The following is a 20,737-nucleotide window of genomic DNA, read 5'->3' as shown; positions in this document are numbered from 1 at the left end:
CACTTCACAGGTGACGACTTCAAATTATTTCAGCACCTTGCACAACACAGAAAGTATTCTTCACTGCGCTGGACTAAAATACATCCCCCCTCCTTTCCCAATGTCATGGCTTGTTGATTAAGCATGGATGGCTTTTCGCTGTTCCATCCTCACAAGCATATATGTGGAATTCCACCTTGTTACCACCTCTTACTTCAGTTGGTGGCAGGGCAAAATGAATTGTTTTTGCAGCTGCTGCAATTTCCTACATGCTGTTGCAGAATGCCAAAAAAGCATCTCCTGCACGTCCTTGTCATTTTTCAAAAAGCTCTGTACCACCAAATAGATTGTGTGAGCAAAACAGGGAATGTGATGTATTTCACCCAGCTGTAATGCTCTCACAATATTGGTGGCATTATCATAAATGACATATGCTCAGGAGAGTCAAAACGAGATAAGCCATGTTGCAATGACATCCCTTAGTTTTTTAAACAGGTTGTCATCGGTATGCCTCCTATTGAAGCCAGTGATACACATAGTAGCCTGCCTCAGAAGAATCTGGCGTTGTTGGGTACATGCTGCTGCTGTTCCTGCTGCTGAAGGCAATTCACCAACCCAGTGGACTGTCACAATCATATAATCTTTAGTTTGCCCAGTTCTGCTTGTCCACGTATTTGTGGTTAAGTGTACAGTGGGTAGAATGGCATTTTGTAGCCCAATAATTAAATTTTATGGAACCTTCTGGTAGAGGTGAGGAATTGCTTTTCTAGTAAAATGGTGTCGTGATGAAATTTGGTAACGGGGACACAGGACCTCAATTAACTGTCTAAACCAGCTGCATTAATTGAGGATATTGGACACAGATCTAATACTAGCATATACACCATGGTGTTCGTGATCTGCTTTGTGACTGGGTGACAGCTTTCATACTTGCTTCCTCTTGCGAAGGATTGTTTAACAGTCAATTGTTGTAAACTACTAGTAGTCTTCTTCTTGGTCTACTTCTGGGTTAAAGATCCACCCCCAGCAGCAGAAGCAGCGGGATTAACGCTCAAGAAATATTCAGAGGAATCCTGGATACGTGAGAAGTCATCTAGCCTTAGCAACTTGGATGCAGGACTTAGTCCGATCACTAGTGAGGATATTGATGAGGAAGGTGTTGTCGGTGTGGCTTTACAAACGCTACAAATGGCTAGACAACTGTTGTCAGGATTGGGTAAAAATAATTCCACACATAAGAGGTAGAAGAATACTTTCTGTATTGTGCAAGGTGCTGAAACCACTCTAAGTATTCACCTGTGAAGTGAGTTCAGACACTGTTAGCTTGAGTCAAGTGATTCCCCTAATTAGACTTTTGGAAAAGCAGCTAGAGAAATTGAAAGAGGAGAGGAAACTAAGCAATTCCGCTAACTATGTAGGACTTGTAGATCAAGAGAGTTATCAGCATCTTGAAATTGAATCACTACATTTTGGCAACTGCATAATCCTAGGTTTAAGAGCAATGTCTTCTCTTTATTTCCAACTGACCCAGATCTCAAGAGATGCAATGAGCTTCTGGTCAGCAAGATGACAGCTCAAGTGGTACATGACACGATGACTCATCGTCCCTCAGTTTCTCTGACAACTTTCTCAAGACACCCGGTGGTGATGCAGATGAGTCAGCACAACATTTTGACATTTGGTCTGGTGTTAAAGAATTGGCCAAAAATCTGGACAGCTCTGTTGTAAAATGAACTACAAATTCCACCAGGAAGGCCATTAACGGCAATTGCATCAAAGTAATTGATTTCTGTAATGGTGGATTCCAGCGGGGATGATTTAGTATTATGTGAGGATGATAACAGTATTGTGTGAGGATGATGGCAGGTGCTGGGATCTAGCTGAGAGAAGGGAACTATATGATGCTGGTATACTTGTTAATATTTTGTGTAGAATGTCATGTTTGCAATTTTATGTTTTTCTACAGTAAACTTTCACCTTTATTAGAGAGGTATTTTTTTCTTTAAAAAGGTACAAGCTCTTTTTTTACATGTTTCCCTGACTTAAAACCACTATGCACTTGAACATAGGCTTTAGCACATGACATAGAGGGATTAGTAACAATATAACGGAGAATGGAGAGTGACAAGAACACCGCTACCCCTTTTTCTGTGTGACCAACGGCCCTGAGACTGGAGAGTGACAAGAACAATGTAACTTAAGACTGGAGAGTGACAAGAAAAATGTGATTGGACACTGGAGAGTGACAAGGACACTGCCACCCTTCCTGTTTCTGTATGAGCTATGGCACAGTACAATGTCACTGCAGATTTTAAAGAATACTGACAGCCCTATTATTACAATTTCCGTTTCAGCACTAAAAACTGCCACCTCTCCTGTTTCTGAGTGAGCTATGGCACAGTAAAATGTCACGGTAGACTTTTAATAACACTGCCAGCCCTATTATTTGAATTTCTGTTTCAGCACTGAACACTGCCACCTCTCCTGATTCTGTGTGAGCTATAACTCAGTAGAATGTCACTGGAGACTTTGAAGAACACTGCCAGTCCTCCTCTTTCTGTTTAAGCTATGATGCTGCCCAACTACACTGGAGACTGCTAATAACCCTGCTACCCCTTCTGTGTCTCTTTGTGAAATGGCGCCGGATCTCTGTGGAGGGCGGTACTTATAGCATCCAAAACTCGCGAGATCCGACAACGCGGCAAATGACGTTTTGCCTCGTTTTCAGTTCCGAGGGTGCGAGAAAGTACTAGAATCGGCTAAGTTCGGGTGGGCTCAGTTTTCTGAAAACCGAGCCCGAGCATCTCTAGTGTAAACAATTGTTATTTAGGGACCTATTTATTAAAGTTGGTGATACTGTGACTATAGCTGTAGTTTTTTATCACTGCTTATGACAGCAAAAATGTAATTTTGCGTGTATCTAGCAAAATATATATCACCACAGCAGCCAAACGTTACTCAGCTTCCGCAGGGGTGCTGGCCCGCAGAACTTTACATTGGTTATAAGCCCTTGTTTTATTCAGTTTAAACACACAGGAGACTAATTATTAACATTCTACCTATTGTGGCAATCATTTTTTATTGCCAAAATTTATCTTGGCAATAAAAAATTAGTTATCTCTGCAATTTAGAATATTAGTAGTAGTTCCATTTGCATCAAAGGAGGGAAACATTGTCCAATCTCAACAGCCAGTTCTTCATCAAGAAAGACTGCAGCTGCTCACTGTCCCTAATGCCCAAAGTATTATAGACTTGTCCAAGGATTTTTTTTTCCTCTTTTCCCATATTATTATTTATTTATTTATAAGGCGCCACAGATTCCGTAGCGCCGGATAGAGAAGCAAGTAACAGATAGATGAGGTAATACATAAAAGTAGCACAGACGAGTGTGAGTAATGGGAACTCACACTGAGTGCAGCAAAAGACATACAGGACGTACGAGAGAGAGTAGACAGACGTGGGACAATAGGTAAAGAGGAAACTGTCCATAAGAGCTCACATTATAGCTGGAGGGGTGGTGAGAGACTTTAGGATCAACTGGGAGGTGATGGATAAAATGAGTTTTGAGTGAGCGTTTGAAGGACTGAAGGTTGTGGGAGAGTCGAGTGAGATGGGATAAGGAGTTCCAAAGATTAGGGGCAGCACTGCAGACATTTTGGAGGTAAGCATGGGAGGAGGTAATGAGAGGTGAGTTGAGTCGGAGGTCAGAGGCAGAGCTGGGTGGTTGGGTAGGTATGTACCTCGAGAGAAGGTCAGAGATATAACGGGGGTGGGGTGGGGGAGTGTTGGTAAGGGCTTTGTAAGTGAGGGTAAGGAGCTTGAATTGAATTCTGAAACGGATGGGGAGCCAATGAAGGGATTTACGCAGAGGAGAAGCGGAAGAGGTGCGGTGGGAGAGGAAGATGGATTGAAGGTCAAAAAAGTAAGAGTCAGGAAGGGCAGTGAGATGGGGGTGGTCAAGACGAAAAATGATGAGTGAATGGACCATGATTTTGGTTGTTTCCTGAGAGAGGAAAGGACGGATTTTCGTGATGTTACGGAGGAGGAAGTGGCAGGATTTGGTGAGGGGCTGGATATGAGGGGGTAAAGCTTAGGGCTGAGTCAAGGGTGGCTCCAAGGCAGCGGGCTTGGGTGACAGGAGAAAGAAGTATATTGTCAACCAAGAGGGAGATATTGGAATGAATAGCAACATTGGCAGGAGGAAAAATGATGAGCTCGGATTTGGAGATGTTGAGTTTGTGGAAGTGCTGTGACATCCAGGTAGTTACAGCAGAGAGAGAACTAGATACCTGGGTTAGGAAGGCAGGAGAGAAGTCAGGGGAGTAAAGATAGATTTGTGTGTCATCAGCATACAGGTGGTATTGACGGAAAGATTCCTCTTTTTCTGCACATTGAATGGATTTCTTATGATCTGTTATCATTCTCTGGGCTTTAAAAGTTATTATATTTATGGATAAATATTTAAAATGAAAAAAACATAATTTTTTTTAATGCAATTCAGTATAGATGATATGGTGGGGATTGTAGTCCTCCAGGGTCTCTCTGGCCTCCCTTTCTCCTGTCTCTCTCCACATCTATATATCCGATACAGCAAGGCTGATTTCCTGCGCTTCTGCCTCCCAGCTCTGCCAATCTATGTGGCTCTGGTCTCCAAGACTTCTCCCGTGCTGCTCCTCACCTATGGACCACTCTCCCATCAGACTCACCACCAGTCTCCACATTTTTAAATGCTCCTCGATAACCCACTTGTTCATCAAAGCCTGTAAGTCTCCCACATTATTCCACTCTGTGTTACTCCTACTTGTCCCCATTAGACTGCAAGCTCTCGCGAACAGGGCCCTCTCTCCTCCGGTCTTCTCGTCTGTTCCCAGCTTGTTCATCTCTGCACCCTTGTATTATCAATCTAGCATGTTCTTTAAAACACTTGTTTGCCATATATGTTGCTTATTATATTTTGTTTACAGTATTATGCTCAATTTCCTGCTATTCTTACTTTTCTGCTACTTGTATGCCCTGCATTTTGCCTGCTGGGTCTTCTACAACTTTGCAATATGCTCTACTTCACCACTGTACAGTGCAGTGGAATTTTGTAGCAGCTTATCAATTTTACACTAATAATAATTCCCACGCCTCTCTCGCGCAACGGTTCACATGAATCTCTCGTGTAGTCACCAAAAAATCCTTGTGTCATGATTCTTAAAAGCAAATACTGATATTATCTCAAAAAATATAAATCACATTATCTGACACTCACCTTATTTATATCTGGTACACCGAGAAATTTGCAATATATACGATTGTAAATCATCCCAACATTATTAACTGCAAAAAGAGAAAATCACACAACTGTTATCGTATAAAACAGAATAATAGCACAAGCACAGCAAAATAAAGAGATCACTATACATTATATATAGAGACCCAGCACTGTCTGATCCTGTCCTGATAATTATATCCAGTCAGGAGATCTCTGTACATTATATATATATAGACCCAGCACTGTCTGATCCTGTCCTGATAATAATATCCAGTCAGATCTCTGTACATTATATATATATATATATATATATATATATATATATATATATATATATATATTAGACCCAGCACTATGTGATCCTGTCCTGATATAATATCCAGTCAGGAGATCTCTGTACATTATATATAGAGACACAGTACGGTCTGATCCTGTCCTGATATAATATCCAGTCAGATCTCTGTAGATTTTATATATATATATATATATATATATATATATAGACCCAGTACTATGTGATCCTGTCCTGATATAATATCCAGTCAGGAGATCTCTGTACATTATATATAGAGACACAGTACGGTCTGATCCTGTCCTGATATAATATCTAGCCAGGAGATCTCTGTACATTATATATAGAGATCCAGCACGGTATGATCCTGTCCTGATAATATCCAGTCAACATATCTACCTACATTATATGAAGAAACCTAGTGGTGTGTTAAAAATACTTTGTCACCAAACTTGAGAATGGTACTACCAAGGATTCCAATGTCCAGGTCCTTCAAACCCTCCTCAATCTTTGGATAAATTTCTTGTCCTCCTGTGAAATCCACCTGGATTATCTTGGTTTTGCGTCCAATTTGTTGCTCTGTGGAGTTAAGATGTTAAATATGATACACTGGTTACTGCTCATGATATCGGCTGTCTCATGAGTTGATTATATATACAAGTTAATTTCTGTATCTATGGCATCTATTGATCAATATTGGGCGATATCGAAGATTTCATCTTTCTGCTTATCGCATGCGCACTCGAATTGGAAGTCATAAAATAATTACAGACACCTCCTGACGAAGTCCTCAAGGATGAAACGCGTAGAGGTGATTGTGGAATACCTGTGAGGATCACACTGATATGATATCCCCACTTGGATGCTAGATTTATGCCTGAAAACTTTTCAGTTCTGGTACGTGCAATTTTAATGTTTTGGGAATAAACATTTTACTTGGATTTTACACTATGGAAGCGCCCCTGTCTTTTTGATGTTATAGGTGTGTTGCTGTTTCCCCGTGGAGATCGGGTGTTTGAAGGGAATGACGCGCAGAGTACGGTCTGCTGGTGTTTAAAGTATCGTGGACTTATACAACGATTAAGAATTAGCACTACCAAATACTGAACTTTTAACTATCGTGCGCACCGTTTCTGTATCTAATTATAAAATAATTACTATATACAAAAGTCAGGTACAGCAATGGGCACCAGGTTCACACCTATTAATGCCAACCTTTTCTTGACTTTTTACGAGGAATCAGTTATTTGGTATGGCAGCGAGTGTGGGGAGAACCTATAGTTTTGCTATTGTTATATAGATTATGTGATTTTTATCTAGAGTGATGAGGAGTCATTAAGTTGATTTTAAACCTCCCTTAATTAAAATGAGTCCAATATCAAATTACCATTCACTACAACAGTACGGGAGTCAATTAATCTATTTATATTTAAGAAAATAGAATATGTACTCGTAATTATGAAAAAGACAGACTCTAATCCATATATTCCAGTGAATACTAATCTTTATCATAATTGGATAAAAGGAATACCAAGAAATCAAATAAAATGGTTAAGAAGAAACTGTTCATAAATAGAGGTGTTTATGAATCAGGTAAAATCCATGATAGAATAATTTACAAATATTGGTTTGTGGACGGGTCCGCCATTCTGTTCTTGAAATATACACCGGCGCCGAAGTGGTTTATTTACCGACGCTAGGCGCCGCATGTGTAAACAAAAAAATGCAATTAAATAAATAGTTTAATATATATTTACTGTGTGGGTGCTGCAGCACTGGTCATGGCCCGGCGATATGTGCCGCAAGTGGTAAAATATGTTTAACGGTGATTTGTGATGTGTATTTAAATACATGTTTTTCTTTTTATTTAGATGTAGTGTCTGAGCAGTGCGGTGCCGGATAATAACTGGCATGCTTCGCCTAAAGGGGTAAGTCCTGGCACTAGGAGAATATAAATGTAAACTAAGTGTAAAGTTAATAAAACCAAGATATGTTCGTACCTTTTCCCTGGTGGTCCAGTGGAGCTTGGGGTGCTTCCTGGGGGTTCATGGAGTTCCGGACACCAGTTCGTGGGAACTGGAGCCCTTGGTCTCCCAAGGAGGTCCCTCCATTCTTTGGCAGTCCAGAGGGCTTCAGGAGCAGCTCAGGTCCAGCGGTGGCTGATAATAAATCCAGTAGATGCAGCACCTCCCCCTGCAGGCTAAGTCTCATACTGGAGCTCTTTAAGCTCAGGTATGACAGGCTGGGGACTTCTGGCCAGGGAGCTGGTCACTCTCCCTCTCGTACTATTTGTCAGCCAGAGGGGAAAGACAGAACCTGAGTCAAGGTCCCTAGAAGTATTTTTCGGCCAGAGATTTAAAGATAAATCTCTTGTCCCTAGACTTGGTGGTTCCAGGAGTGGAGGGGAGGCTGAGTCCCCCTCTTCCTAGCAGCTCATGGATAGGGGGGGAAGAACACTTTCCTCTTGCCACTAGCAACAAGGATAATGGTGTTAAACCCTTCCAGGCTGATTCACGTGCTAGCTGCATAAATCAGTTTGGATAAGTTAATCTCACAGATGCCAGAGGTGAAGGTGGTGTTGAGGAAGTGACCTGGTATGAGCAGTTGAGTGCCCACAAGAGAGAGCAGCTTGAGGCAGTGCTTCGGCCCTTTTCATCTCAGTTTAGTAGGAAACCCGACAGACTTCCTTGGTGATGCACCATGTGCACACTTGTGAGCATAGGCTAATTAGGCAACCTGCTTATCGGGTCTCACGAGAGACCAAGAAGTGTATATACAGGGAAGTGCAGGAGATGCTTGAGCTAGGGCTGATCCAGCCATTGCGCAGTCCTTTGGCATTCTCCATTGTATTCCAAGAAGGTACTGGGCAACGTGGTTTTGCGTAGACTACCGCTGGTTGAATGAGGTGAGTGAGTCTGATGCCTATCCCCTGCCACGATCTGTTAGATAAGTTAACTGGAGCAAATTATATTTCAACACTTGAATTGAGCAAGGGGTATTGGCAGATACCACTGACCCCAGAGGATCAAGAGCGGACGGTGCTCATCTCCCCATTTGGTCTGTCCAAATTAAAATCCAAGCCATTTGGGATTAAGAATGTGTCAGCAACCTTCCAGCGTGTGGTTGATTACCTACTGGAAGGATGTAAATGCTTTGCTCAGGCTTACCTGGATGACACTGCCATTTTCAGTAAGTAATGGGAGGACCATCTCAAACATGTAGGGCAGGAGTTGGGGAAGATTCAATAGGCAGGTCTGACCATCAGAGCAGACAAATTTGAAATGGGGATGTCAGAGATACAGTACCTGGTGCATTGTTTCTTGGGAGGAAGGGTTAAGCCAAAACCAGCTACGGTAGAAGCAATCTATTACTGGCCCTGGCCCACAACCAGAAACAAATACTGGCCTTATTAGAGACTGCAAGGTACTACTGACGATTTGTCCCTGACTTTAGTACTGTAGCGAAGTCCCTGAGAGATCTATCTGAGAAGAAACTCCCTAAAGTATTGGACTTGGCACCTGTTTGTGAGCTGGCTTTTCAGTCATTAAAGGAAGCCCAGGTGCATGCTCTGGTACTTTTGACGCTGAATTATGACAAGGACTTTATTGTGCAAAGTGACTTGTAACAGTATGGACTTGGAGTAATACTCAGTCAGGCGGGGCCATATTGACAGGAGCACCCTGTGGCCTATTTGATCAGAGAAAACTGCAAACCTGGGAGGTGGCTTCTGCCACAATTGAGAGGGAATGTTTGCCCAGTGAAAAAACTTCTACCTTCTTTGTATAGACGACATTTTATAGTGATGACTGAGCATAAGCCATTAAAGTGTCTACAACACATCTCAGCGGAGAATGGCAGACTGTGGAGGTTTCATATTGTCCCCAAGCAAGGAAAGGCCCACAGCAATGTGGAAGTACTGTCTCGTCAGGAAGACCTCGATCCTCTGGGTCACCCCTGGAAACCTCAAGAGACTGTGGGACCAGGAGCCAAATCGTGGGGACATGGCCTGCTGGGGGTCCACATGGACAAAGGGGGGCCATCTTGAAATGTGCTCCGGCATCAGGAGGGTTAATAACCGGCTAATTTATTGGCACTAGGTGCTGCAAGTGTAAAATAAAAACGTAACTTAAATCTATAGTTTAATAAATATTTATATAAAGTTTAATAAATATTTACTGTGGGCGCTGCAGCACTGGTCTGGCACTGGCATGCAGTGCCAGTAGCGTTAAGTCTCAGTGCTAGGCGCCAGGTTACCACTGGAACGGAGATGAAGTGCAGAATACAGTGTCAGCTCTGCGAGCGACAGATTACCACTGGGATGGCGGCAGGAACACTTAGGAAGTGTCAGTTCTGAAGTCAGCAGGTTACCACTGGAACGGAGATGAAGCGCAGTATAGAGTGTCAACTCTGCGGACGACAGATTACCACTGGGATGGCGGCAGGAACACTTAGGAAGTATCAGTTATGAAGTCAGCAGGTTTAAGGAAGCCACGTCTAGCACCAAGGAGGTAGCTAAAAGAACAGACACCAAACATCCAGGGGAGGTGCCTTTTAAACTTTGGAGCCAAAACCTTTAACCAATAGGAGAGGGGCAGAGAAAATGAATAGACTGGGTCTGCGTGACACAAAGATGGCAGCGGCCAGGGCGGTTCTGGTGGACGGTGGAGACAGGTGAGAGTGCCGGGGATCGGGTGTGCAGCCCGATCGCCCGGCTTGTGACAATATGTTTAACAGTGTATTTTATTGTCTATTGTATTTACACTATTTACACTAATGTTTTATTAATTTAAATGTAAAGTGTGGGCGCTGCATTTCAGGTTTGTAACTGGCGCGCAGTACCAAAAAGTTTTATGTCTCGGTGCTATGTGCCAGGAATGTAAATGTAAACTAATTGTATACTTAATAACCAAAATGTGTTCCTACCTTTTCCCTGGTGGTCCAGTGAAGTTTGGGATCATTCCTGGGGGCTCTTGGAGCTTTGGTCTGCAGTCCATGGGAACCGGAGCCCTGGGGGTTCCAAGGAGGGTCCCTCCATTTCCTGGCAGTTTAGTGGGGGCTGCAGGAGCAGCTTGCAGGGGCTGCCAGATGGGCTTACAGAGTAGCCTCCTGTATTCAAATGAATCCAGGAGATGCAGTGTCTCCTGGGGGACCCAGTAGTCCTGTACTGTAGCGCAAAGCTCCAGCAGCGGAAGGCTGCTGACTGCTGCCCCGGGGTCTGGTCACTCTCCATATGGTATTATTTTTCGGCCACAGGGGAGAGCCAAACTCAAAGGCAGGGTCCCTGGAAGTATTTTTCAGCAGGAGATTGAAAGATAAATCTCCCGCCTTAGACTTGCAGCCACCAGGGCCGGAGAGGAGTCTGAACCCTCCTCTCCTGGCAGTTTGGGGGGGGGGGGGAAGTACACTTCTCTCTGCCACTATCAGCAAGGTTAAAGGTGTTAAGCTCTCCAGGCTGATTCATGTGCTGGCTGCATGACTCAGCATGGATTGTGTCAGGGATAAGCCCTCACTAGCTACTCCCTGATTTGATATGTTATCATACATTCCAACAGTCATACAATATATCACCTCTATTTTGTCAGGAAACCGTTCCTGAACCCATTTATCTGTCACAAACCGCCTTCTGCACACTCCTGATTTGGAAGCTTACTGTAAGGGAACACACAGGATTCCAGCCCAAATATCACACTCACCTCTTTCTCTAAGGCTACAGCTTTACTGGTCCCTTTTCCAACACAGACACCCTCTTCCACACCTCTCCGCCATCTGCCACCCATACGTATAAGACCCGTAGCAAACCTATGACTTAATTATCCAATTGCGCACACTCAGTGCTCTGGTAGCTAAATAGTTAACCCTTTACGCTCTGGTATCTAAAGAGTTAACCCAGCCAAGCAATCTCTCTCTCCTAAATAGGCAATGGGTTTGTTTAGAGCAATAAGGACAGAACTATTAAATTGTTAGATTTAATATACAAAAGGTACAATGCTTACAGATAATAAAAAAACAATTAGATAAAGATTTGACATACAAATTAAAAATTGCAAACAGTTATAAAAGCAAATGGGATGAAAGTACAGAGCATAACTTATGTATAATAAACGGTATGCCTGGGGGTAGGCAGAAAAGATGGACAGTCCTTCAATTAGATTGATCCTCAAGAAGCTCACCATTTGTTATAACTGGTCTCAGCTTTTTAAAGACACCTTTACCTTTTCCCCACCTCCCGGGGGAAGGGGTTGTGGTCTGTGACACTTTTTACAATCACCATTTGCATGTTGCATGATTTACTACTCAATTCTACTATGTGACCTAACTTTTCTGTGGAGTGTCACACAGACCCAATTTTATTATTAATAGATTCCCTATGAATTTACCCATCTATTGATACCAAACAGGCCTAGGTACACGGTATCAGTTGAGCTTATACTCATTTCCTCAACTTCTCTGTGTGACAGAATTCTTAATTTGACATATGAGCTGCCCATCAACACACTATTGAATATGTGGCTGATCACTACTTTTATTTATTTTTCATCAGGAGATTGAAAGATAAATCTCCTGTCCTAGACTTGCAGCTATCAGGGGCAGAGAGGAGGCTGAACCCTCCTCTCCCCAGCAGTTCGTGGACAGGATGGTAGTACCCTGAATTATTTTTGTCTATATAAAATATCGCGAAGTCAGCACATGGTCTCCTTGAGTCAGTCACCATGCTGAGCGGTTCCTAAAAGTCTATTCAGGTGTCAAAACTCTATCCTAGGCCAGGATATAGCTCACCGCGGGGACCTTTGAAGCTGACACAGGTGACACTGCTATCTTCTAACACTGGGATGTGCAGAGCCACTGAATACACACACAACAGACTCTCTGACTTCACATTTTACACTTTAGTAGCTCAATTTATCAATAGATTCATTTTATATACCATATTTACACTGCAGTTATAATTTAGGCCTTGTTCCCCACAAATATGTGATGGGTTAACCCTTAGAAATAACTGTAAGTTCTCTATGTTCTAGACAGATTGGTTAAAGAGACAGGAGGCTGGGGGTATATTTACTAAACTGCGGGTTTAAAAAAGTGGAGATGTTGCCTATAGCAACCAATCAGATTCTAGCTGTCATTTTGTAGAGTGCACTAAATAAATGACAGCTAGAATCTGATTGGTTGCTATAGGCAACATCTCCACTTTTTTAAACCCGCAGTTTAGTAAATCTAGGCCTGGGTCACCTCCTGCCAGGTTACGTGTCTAAAACAGTATATAAAAAGATCTGTTGTCCATGTAAAATGTATTCCTTTCTCAGCAATAAACATCACTGCTTCAAGATCCTGCTTTGACGACTACTTACCTGCTGTAATACTTGTGACCTACAGATTAGACCACATTAATCTGGCTGTTCTGAGGTTGGGACCCAGAAATCCAGTACCATCGCTCTGCCCGATACCCTGCAGCTCTGGCAAGTGTGAGAGGCCAGCGGGAGCCATTCACAGCAACCCTGATCCGAAGGCAAGAGGTCAGGGGTACCAGCCCAGGTGCCCAGCAAGGGGGTATACTAGCAGCGAGAGTTACCCAGAAGAGAGCGGCTCCAGGGGCCGATGAAGGCACCTAGTGCTGGCAGTAGAGGCCCCTATAGCATGTAAATTGGGTGCGTTTGGGATAAAGAAAGGGTACAGTGGCAAGGCAGGGCCAGCCGGTCCAGAGCAACACATCAGGGTGGCGCAGGAGGTCCATCCTATCACAAGGTTATTCACACAAAATAATTGATAAAGTTAAAAAAATAAATAGAAAAAACTAGATAATGATATTCCTTCAATGACCAGATACTATCAACAACAAATAATATAAAAAAATAATTAGTAAACACCGGCATCTGTTAGAGAGAGAGATCCAGCTTTCAAAGAATTTATATCCGAAAATCCAAACTTCGTATATAAGAGAGCGGAAAACTTAATAAAAAGGCTTTTACAAGAGTAAATTAATGTGGATATTTTTCACATAACTATGTAAACATATTAATCACATGATTGTACCCTGGGCAGAGTTTAAACTAGTTGATACTGAATTAATTAATATTCCAATAAACCTTTCCTTATATTTTTGTAGTCAATTTCTCTGTCATCATCATCGTCATTTATTTATATAGCGCCAACATATTCCGTAGCGCTTTACAATTGTGGACAAACATAGTAAACTAATAAACAAACTGGGTAAAACAGACAGAGAGGTGAGAAGGCCCTGCTCGCAAGCTTACACTCTATGGGACAATGGGAGTTTAATACATGAGGTTAAGTCTACATTTTGCATTTTCGGCCCAGCCAGACTGCAAAGGTAAAAGTGATTCGTGTGGGTCATAACACATCAGATCACCCAAAAAAAACATGAAATGTCCACCACCCGTCTCAGATTTTTTTGAATTTTTTTTAGTTAATAGAGGATGTCAAAACAACTATTTCTGCTAAATATCTCGACTGTCTGACAATTAGTTGATTATATATTGATTTTTCAATGTATTAAATAATTTACTAATCGCGGCTTCTTTATCCAGTTTGTTTGAAGTATTACAACAGGTGTTTATTAAGGAATCAACACAAAATTTGGACCCCTAAGGTAACTCTTCCTCCCGAATCCAAAAATCCAAACCAAATTACTTTATCTGCCTAATGTTTTGCGTTACGGCAAAAACGTACGGTTTTCGCATATCATTAAAAACACTAGGTTCAATTGACATTAGGGATCCCATGTTTTTGGGGGTGTTTAAAAAAGGTATAAATTACTACTACAAAAAAATCAGCCGGGTAGTCTGTTTTATAGTGGAGAAAAAAAAATAATGAAGTTGATGCTGGATTACTGCTGTACAGCATACATAATTTACACATTGTTACAAACCATACCAAAAAACTGAACTAAACTGAGACAATGGGATAAAACTCCCATACAGCAAATGAAACAAACAGAAACTGATGGGAAGGGGATTCCCTTTAGAGAGACCAAAACTGAAACTTTACAGAGAAAAAGAGAGGGAGACACGGAAAGAGTCAATCATGGCAGCTGCTCATTTGATAGTCTTTTATATACGGACTGCCATATTACTATCTACTCAAAAACCATTGGATTATATAGCTGGGAGCACTCTACAGATGAAGAAAAAGAACTTTTGATTCTGAGAACTGAAGTTTCAAATGCAGTAACCAATGATCCTGGAACCTCAGTCTGCTAACATCATGAAAAGCTTCTGCTGCTAAGATATGAAGAATTTCAGAAAATTTCAGAAAACATGCTGTAATCCTTTGATAACCCTTGGACAACCCTGGTTGAACTGACATGGAATGACCAGTATGCTAAATGATCCTGTCACATAACAATGTTGGTCATGGCGTAGTTGTCTTGTGTGAAATTGTGTAACGGGTGGTAATAGGGTAATGTAGTGAGGTTAAGAGGGTGGTTGAGGAATATTATAAGCTTGTCTGAAGACGTTGAAAGTTTGTAGATCAGAGGAGAGTCTTATTGTGCTAGGGAGAGAATTCCATAGAGTGGGTGCAGCACAAAAAAAGTCCTGTAACTGGGAACGGGAGGATGTGATGAGTGTGGATGAGAGACGGAGATCTTGTGCAGAACAGAGTTGCCGAGTTGCGAGATATTTTGAGACAAGAGAGGAGATGTATTTTGGTGCAGCTTTGTTGATGGTCTTGTAGGTTACTAAAAGTATTTTATATTGGATTTGGTAGAAAACAGGCAACCAGTGTAGAGACTTACAGAGTGATTCAACAGAGGAATAACGATTTACAAGGAAAATCAATCTTGCTGCTGCATGCAAAATAGATTTGTAGGGGTTTGAGTCTGTTTTGGGGAAGACCAGTAAGGAGGGAATTGCAATAGTCAATGTGGGAGATGATAAGTGCATGAATTAAGGTTTTTGCAGTGTCTTGTGTGAGATATGTGCGAATTCTGGAAATTTTTTTTAGATGTCAGTAAATATCGTAACAATTATCCATGGGGTTTAATGTATAATACAAAATGATTGTCAGAATGAGTCTGGAAGAAAATTAATTCAGTTTTGATGACAATAATAACAAATAAAAAATAATGGTTTTGATTGGGTAGAGGAAGTATAAACATTTGTTTTGCTGTCACCCCCACCAACTAGAGAAAGATTGAAAATCAAAACGCGTTGGTGGAAAGAAGAAGTGTATTGACAACAGCGGAGCCTGACATGATCAGACAATCCTACATTTGGGCAGGTGACTTTCATCATCGATGGGGAATACAAGTCTTTAAGATTTTAATATGAATATTAAAGTATGCTATGTGTATGTGTCATTTTTTAAAGATATTAAATGTTTGTTAGAGTATTGCACTAGAAGTGCTTTTTACTTTTTACATCAAATGGAGAGAATCTACGGAGAAATGAGGTGTGGAGCACAGATAGATTCATAAAACGAAAAAGGAGATTTATTTTTTTGGAAGGAGGAAACATGGTTGTTTTGCGAGTGCAATCCATTTCCATTTGCTTTAGGTGTATAGAAGATATCACAATGACTATTATTGCATTGTTTGAGGGTACACAATAGACCTGCAGGAGTTGAATACACCACCAGTCATCTGGAATTAATTTTTGTTTGCGTAAGTACTAATCTTCATTGGGGATTGGTTGGATTATACTTTTACTGAACTTAAGAGTAACTTGATCTTGGGATAAATAGAACACAGAAATTTCTTTGTGAAGTAATTGAGAAATCCTATAACACCAACATTTGTGTGACTATATGATGCATGAACATTTTTGGAGTCAATTAAGAATTTCCTCTTTGCTATATCAGAGGGTGCCCCTCGTGTTTCATTACTGTTGTATAGATAAATATATAAATATCCTTCTCCATGCCTGGGGGCTTTGGTAAATAGGGAGAAGCCCTAAATCCAGTCCAGGGTTTAGGACTTCTCTCCTTATGATAAATAGACCCTTCGCAGCTTGCGCATTTTTTACTGTAATACGGTACGACAAGGTTGCGGATTTCCCTTCAACCTCACGGGGTTGCGTAGGGAAATCTGCAATGTTGCAGTAACGCGGAGTGCCTTTGCGCCTGTTCCGAAGTCACTCCGCGGACAATTGAATGTACCTGTACTATAATCTCAGTCATATTTCTAGAGATAGAGCAGTGGGTTTCATGGAGCAAACATTTGTAATCTCTCTTACCTATCCCTTCTGCAACTTTTTGAAGCTTCTCCAGGCTCCGACTGATGAGGACGATGTCAAATCCCCTCCGTGCCAACTACAGACGAGAAACGCGTGTGTGATAAAGATACAATGGCCAAATGGATGGCTAGACACACCAGTATCTACTGACCTCCTCTGCGTAGGCTTTTCCTATACCATCTGTTGCTCCGGTCACCACTATATAAGACATGAAAAGACCATTATAATGCAAAGCCTTTTGGTTCCACTATGCGTTTTGCTGATATGGAAAATTGTTTGCATAGCTGTGTGCTGGCACATGGCGCTGGGTGGAGTTGTTTTGAATTATTTAGCGTTATGCTTTTCAGATAGATGTCTTTTTATTTCCCTGATTGGTGGAGGCTTAATCTATTTGGTTTTGGCCCTGTTCCTCTGACCTGGATGTTGTTAGATGTCCAGACCATTGAAGTAGACACTTGTCCCCAAAATTTTTGTTTGATGTCAGTGGTGGTGAATGAATTGAAGAGAATTAAATACCACCGGCTAGTTAAACTCTTTCATGTATTGGACAATGTGGTAACGAGCCTATCGCCGATGAAACTGAGTGAGCTCTTTACACTTTGCTCCTAAGAAGCCAAGTACTAATAAGAAAGACAGATTAGGAGGCATGTAAAGATAAAGCACACAAAGATAAAAAAACACAAAGAGAAAAACTGCAAAAAAAAGACATTTAGGGGTATATTTACTAAACTGCGGGTTTGAAAAAGTGGAGATGTTGCCTATAGCAACCAATCAGATTCTAGCTGTCATTTATTTATTGCATTCTACAAAATGACAGCTAGAATCTGATTGGCATCCTCTCCACTTTTTCACACCTGCAGTTTAGTAAATATACCCCTTATATTTTAAATGGGAGCAAAAAATTATTTGATAGTAGAAGAGCGTGAATTAAGAAACTTCTGAATGGAGGATATTAAGTGACACATTGTTAGGCAGTGAGAGACATGAAGAAAGGGACAGACTTATGGGCCTATTTATTATTATAGTGATAAAAAATATACTTATTGCTCACTCTCTATAGATGGAACCGGAACAGTCGCCATTGACATGGACCCGCCAGAGCACCAGTGGGGTACAACACATAAGAGTTTGGGATTCCACATGCAGACTCCACCCAGTTCTCCATGGCAACAACCAGCTAAATATACCATTGTTCTGCAAACGCAGATGGGATTTATTGTTTATTGCAGTGGTTCCTAAACTGTGTGTCTAGGCTCTCTGGGGTGCCTCGGCGATCTCACAAGGGTGCCTCTGCCAGGGCCTGTGGTAAGCAAGGCGGAGGACTACTTGGTAATTAATTTGGCTTAGGGGTGCCTTGAAAAAATTATGGAGGCCCTTGTGGTGCCTTAAACTGAAAAAACTATAGAGTTGTCCACCATTGCCCAAACCCCTTCTTTAAGTCTCGCTCTCTCCCCCCTTATGTAACAAATAGGGGGCACTATATTCTGCTATATTGAATTGGTTTGGGTTGAGTCTTCTTATTCTGTGAGCTGCGCCTTGGGTCCTGCACTTACACACCCGCTGGAGGTGGATCCACCACTGGACTATAAGGGTAGAAATTAACCCTTCTGGTGCCAAAGCGCCAGGCATTAACCCTTCAAGTGATGCAGTTGCCGTCGGGGGAAGGGGGGGCGGGGGTACCCAGTCATACTGCGCCACGAGAGATTCAGACTCACAAAAGGGAACAGTTTGAGCATAACAGACTAGGAGAGAGAGAGACAAAGGGAGCACAATGGCTCCAAAATCTGTGGATTGAGAGGCAAGAGAGCCTGTGAGACAAGCGGCACTGACAACTGAGCGATAAAGGTCATCATATACAGATGTTTTAGCGCCCACCTGTTGTGAACACTGTAATTGTATTGTGCTACGCTGCCTGTGACAGGGCCACCTATTAGTATGACCACCTACTGTGGCTGGGGCGACCAGAGACCTGGTTGACAAGTATAAGGATCATCGGAGATGGAAGGGATGTATGTAAGTGTATGTAAAACGGCCTCACTATGCATTTAAATAATGCATTTTTCAAAAACATTTGCCGAATGTCTTCTCTGGCTGCAAATGTTGGCATGCAATTACTGGGGTTAATTATTAATTCCTGATTCTACAAAGTCAAGGACTTTGCTCTACCAAAACCTCACATTTTCATCAGGTGTAGTAGTGTCTGTACTAGGGTGTGTGTGTGTGTGTATGGGTGTGGGTGTATATACATAGCATGGTTTAGTAGGTCTGTACTGGGCTGTGTGTGTATATATGGCTGTGTATATATGGCATGGTGTAGTAGTGTCTGTACTGGGCTGTGTGTATATATGGCATGGTGTAGTAGTGTCTGGACTGTGTGTGTGCATACATGTCAGGGTGTAGTAGTGTCTGGACTGTGTGTGTATATATATGGCATGGTGTAGTAGTTTCTTTACTGGACTGTGTGTGTATATATGGCATTGTGTAGTAATGTCTGTACTTGGCTGTGTGTATATATGGCATGGTGTAGTGTCTGTACTGGTCTATGTGTGTAAATGTAGGGATAGTAGTGTATGTGGAATATAGAGCATTATATGTGTTAGGAAGCTGGGACTACACCAGAGACACTTACCTGCCCAGCCTCCGTACTTTTTAAGGTCAGTCCTCCACCATCTGGAGAGAATATGAATCCTGAATCCTTGCAGCAGCTTCCATGCCTGTTTCAGAACCAGGTAGGACAGAGCCAGTGACCCCAAGACATGGAGACCCTGAGACAGAAGACAGTCTGACATCCTATAGAGCCTCAACCTCTCCACAAATGCTGACCTCACTGACTGGCTGCAGGGAAGGTTAAGTTCATCTTTAACCTTTCATCTGATAACAAGTTCTCACAGGCAAAACCCTCCTTAATTTATACATGGGAGGAATCAGCCATAGGATCAGACAAAGAAGCGTAATTGGATATAAAGGTCGTATTGTCCTGGTAAAATAAATAAAAAATGGCACTCTGCCATGATGACACGTTCTGAAATACCTAGTTAATGAAATGTGAGTCCCATCTTTCAAATGACATGACTCTTAGTTGGTATTGATTGGTGTTTAATGTGTATGCATGGCATGGTGTAGTAGTGTCTGTACTGTACTGTGTGTGTATACATGTCATGGTGTAGTAGTGTCTGTACTGGTCTGTGTGTGTATATATGTCATGGTGTAGTAGTGTCTGTACTGGACTGTGTGTGTGTGTATACATGTCATGGTGTAGTAGTGTCTGTACTGGGCTGTGTGTGTGTGTATACATGTCATGGTGTAGTAGTGTCTGTACTGGACTGTGTGTGTGTGTACATGTCATGGTGTAGTAGTGTCTGTACTGGGCTGTGTGTGTGTATACATGTCATGGTGTAGTAGTGTCTGTACCGGGCTGTGTGTGTATACATGTCATGGTGTAGTAGTGTCTGTACTGGGCTGTGTGTGTGTATACATGTCATGGTGTAGTAGTGTCTGTACTGGGCTGTGTGTGTATACATGTCATGGTGTAGTAGTGTCTGTACTGGGCTGTGTGTGTATACATGTCATGGTGTAGTAGTGTCTGTACTGGGCTCTGTGTGTATACATGTCATGGTGTAGTAGTGTCTGTACTGGGCTGTGTGTGTGTGTGTATTAGAGATGGGCGGGTCCGGTTCCCCGAGAACCGAACCCACCCGAACTTTGGGTATCCGAGTACCGAGCACTCTCCCGCCCGTTCCGAATTCAAATCGAGGCCGAACGTCATTGTGACGTCGCCGGATCTCGGGGCTCGGTTCTCGCGATACTTCAACTTTATAAATACACGCCTCCACAGCAATCCATCGCCATTTGACAGAGGGAGAGAGCAGGGTGTAGTCACAGGCTGATTAGAGCAGGGACAGAGAATACAATATTCTTCTTGCAATTGCTCTAACAAAAATCGCTAGAGAAGAGAGGAGGATAGAGGTTTATTATTTTTTGTTAATATTTGGCACTCCCCAGTGCTTTTGGGGTGTC

At 42.1% G+C, this 20,737-nt stretch overlaps 1 protein-coding gene and 1 long non-coding RNA gene across 2 annotated transcripts in view; one reads left to right on the top strand and one right to left on the bottom strand.

The window, feature by feature from the left end:
• The window catches only part of LOC142151091 (very-long-chain 3-oxoacyl-CoA reductase-B-like), a 29,643-nt gene extending 10,069 nt beyond the window's left edge, over positions 1 to 19,574 (bottom strand). Inside the window, exons 1-5 of the mRNA XM_075206403.1 lie at positions 19,350 to 19,574; positions 16,872 to 16,918; positions 16,721 to 16,796; positions 5,997 to 6,107; positions 5,234 to 5,301 (exon numbers count right to left, since the gene is read on the bottom strand). Coding sequence (XP_075062504.1) covers positions 5,234 to 5,301; positions 5,997 to 6,107; positions 16,721 to 16,796; positions 16,872 to 16,918; positions 19,350 to 19,509 — 462 coding nt within the window. The 5' untranslated portion in view covers positions 19,510 to 19,574. The remainder of the gene's footprint in view (positions 1 to 5,233; positions 5,302 to 5,996; positions 6,108 to 16,720; positions 16,797 to 16,871; positions 16,919 to 19,349) is intronic.
• Positions 14,823 to 18,073, top strand: LOC142151093 (uncharacterized). The gene is made up of 3 exons (XR_012691140.1): positions 14,823 to 14,892; positions 15,674 to 15,767; positions 17,781 to 18,073. It is a non-coding gene; the product is annotated as an uncharacterized LOC142151093 (long non-coding RNA).
• Positions 19,575 to 20,737: the final 1,163 nt, after the last annotated feature.

The sequence above is a fragment of the Mixophyes fleayi genome, chromosome 4, assembly GCF_038048845.1.
Source record: "Mixophyes fleayi isolate aMixFle1 chromosome 4, aMixFle1.hap1, whole genome shotgun sequence".
In the NCBI taxonomy this organism is placed as follows: domain Eukaryota; kingdom Metazoa; phylum Chordata; class Amphibia; order Anura; family Limnodynastidae; genus Mixophyes; species Mixophyes fleayi.
Note: the sequence above shows the minus strand (reverse complement) of the source record. Positions and strands in the feature narration are given on the sequence as shown.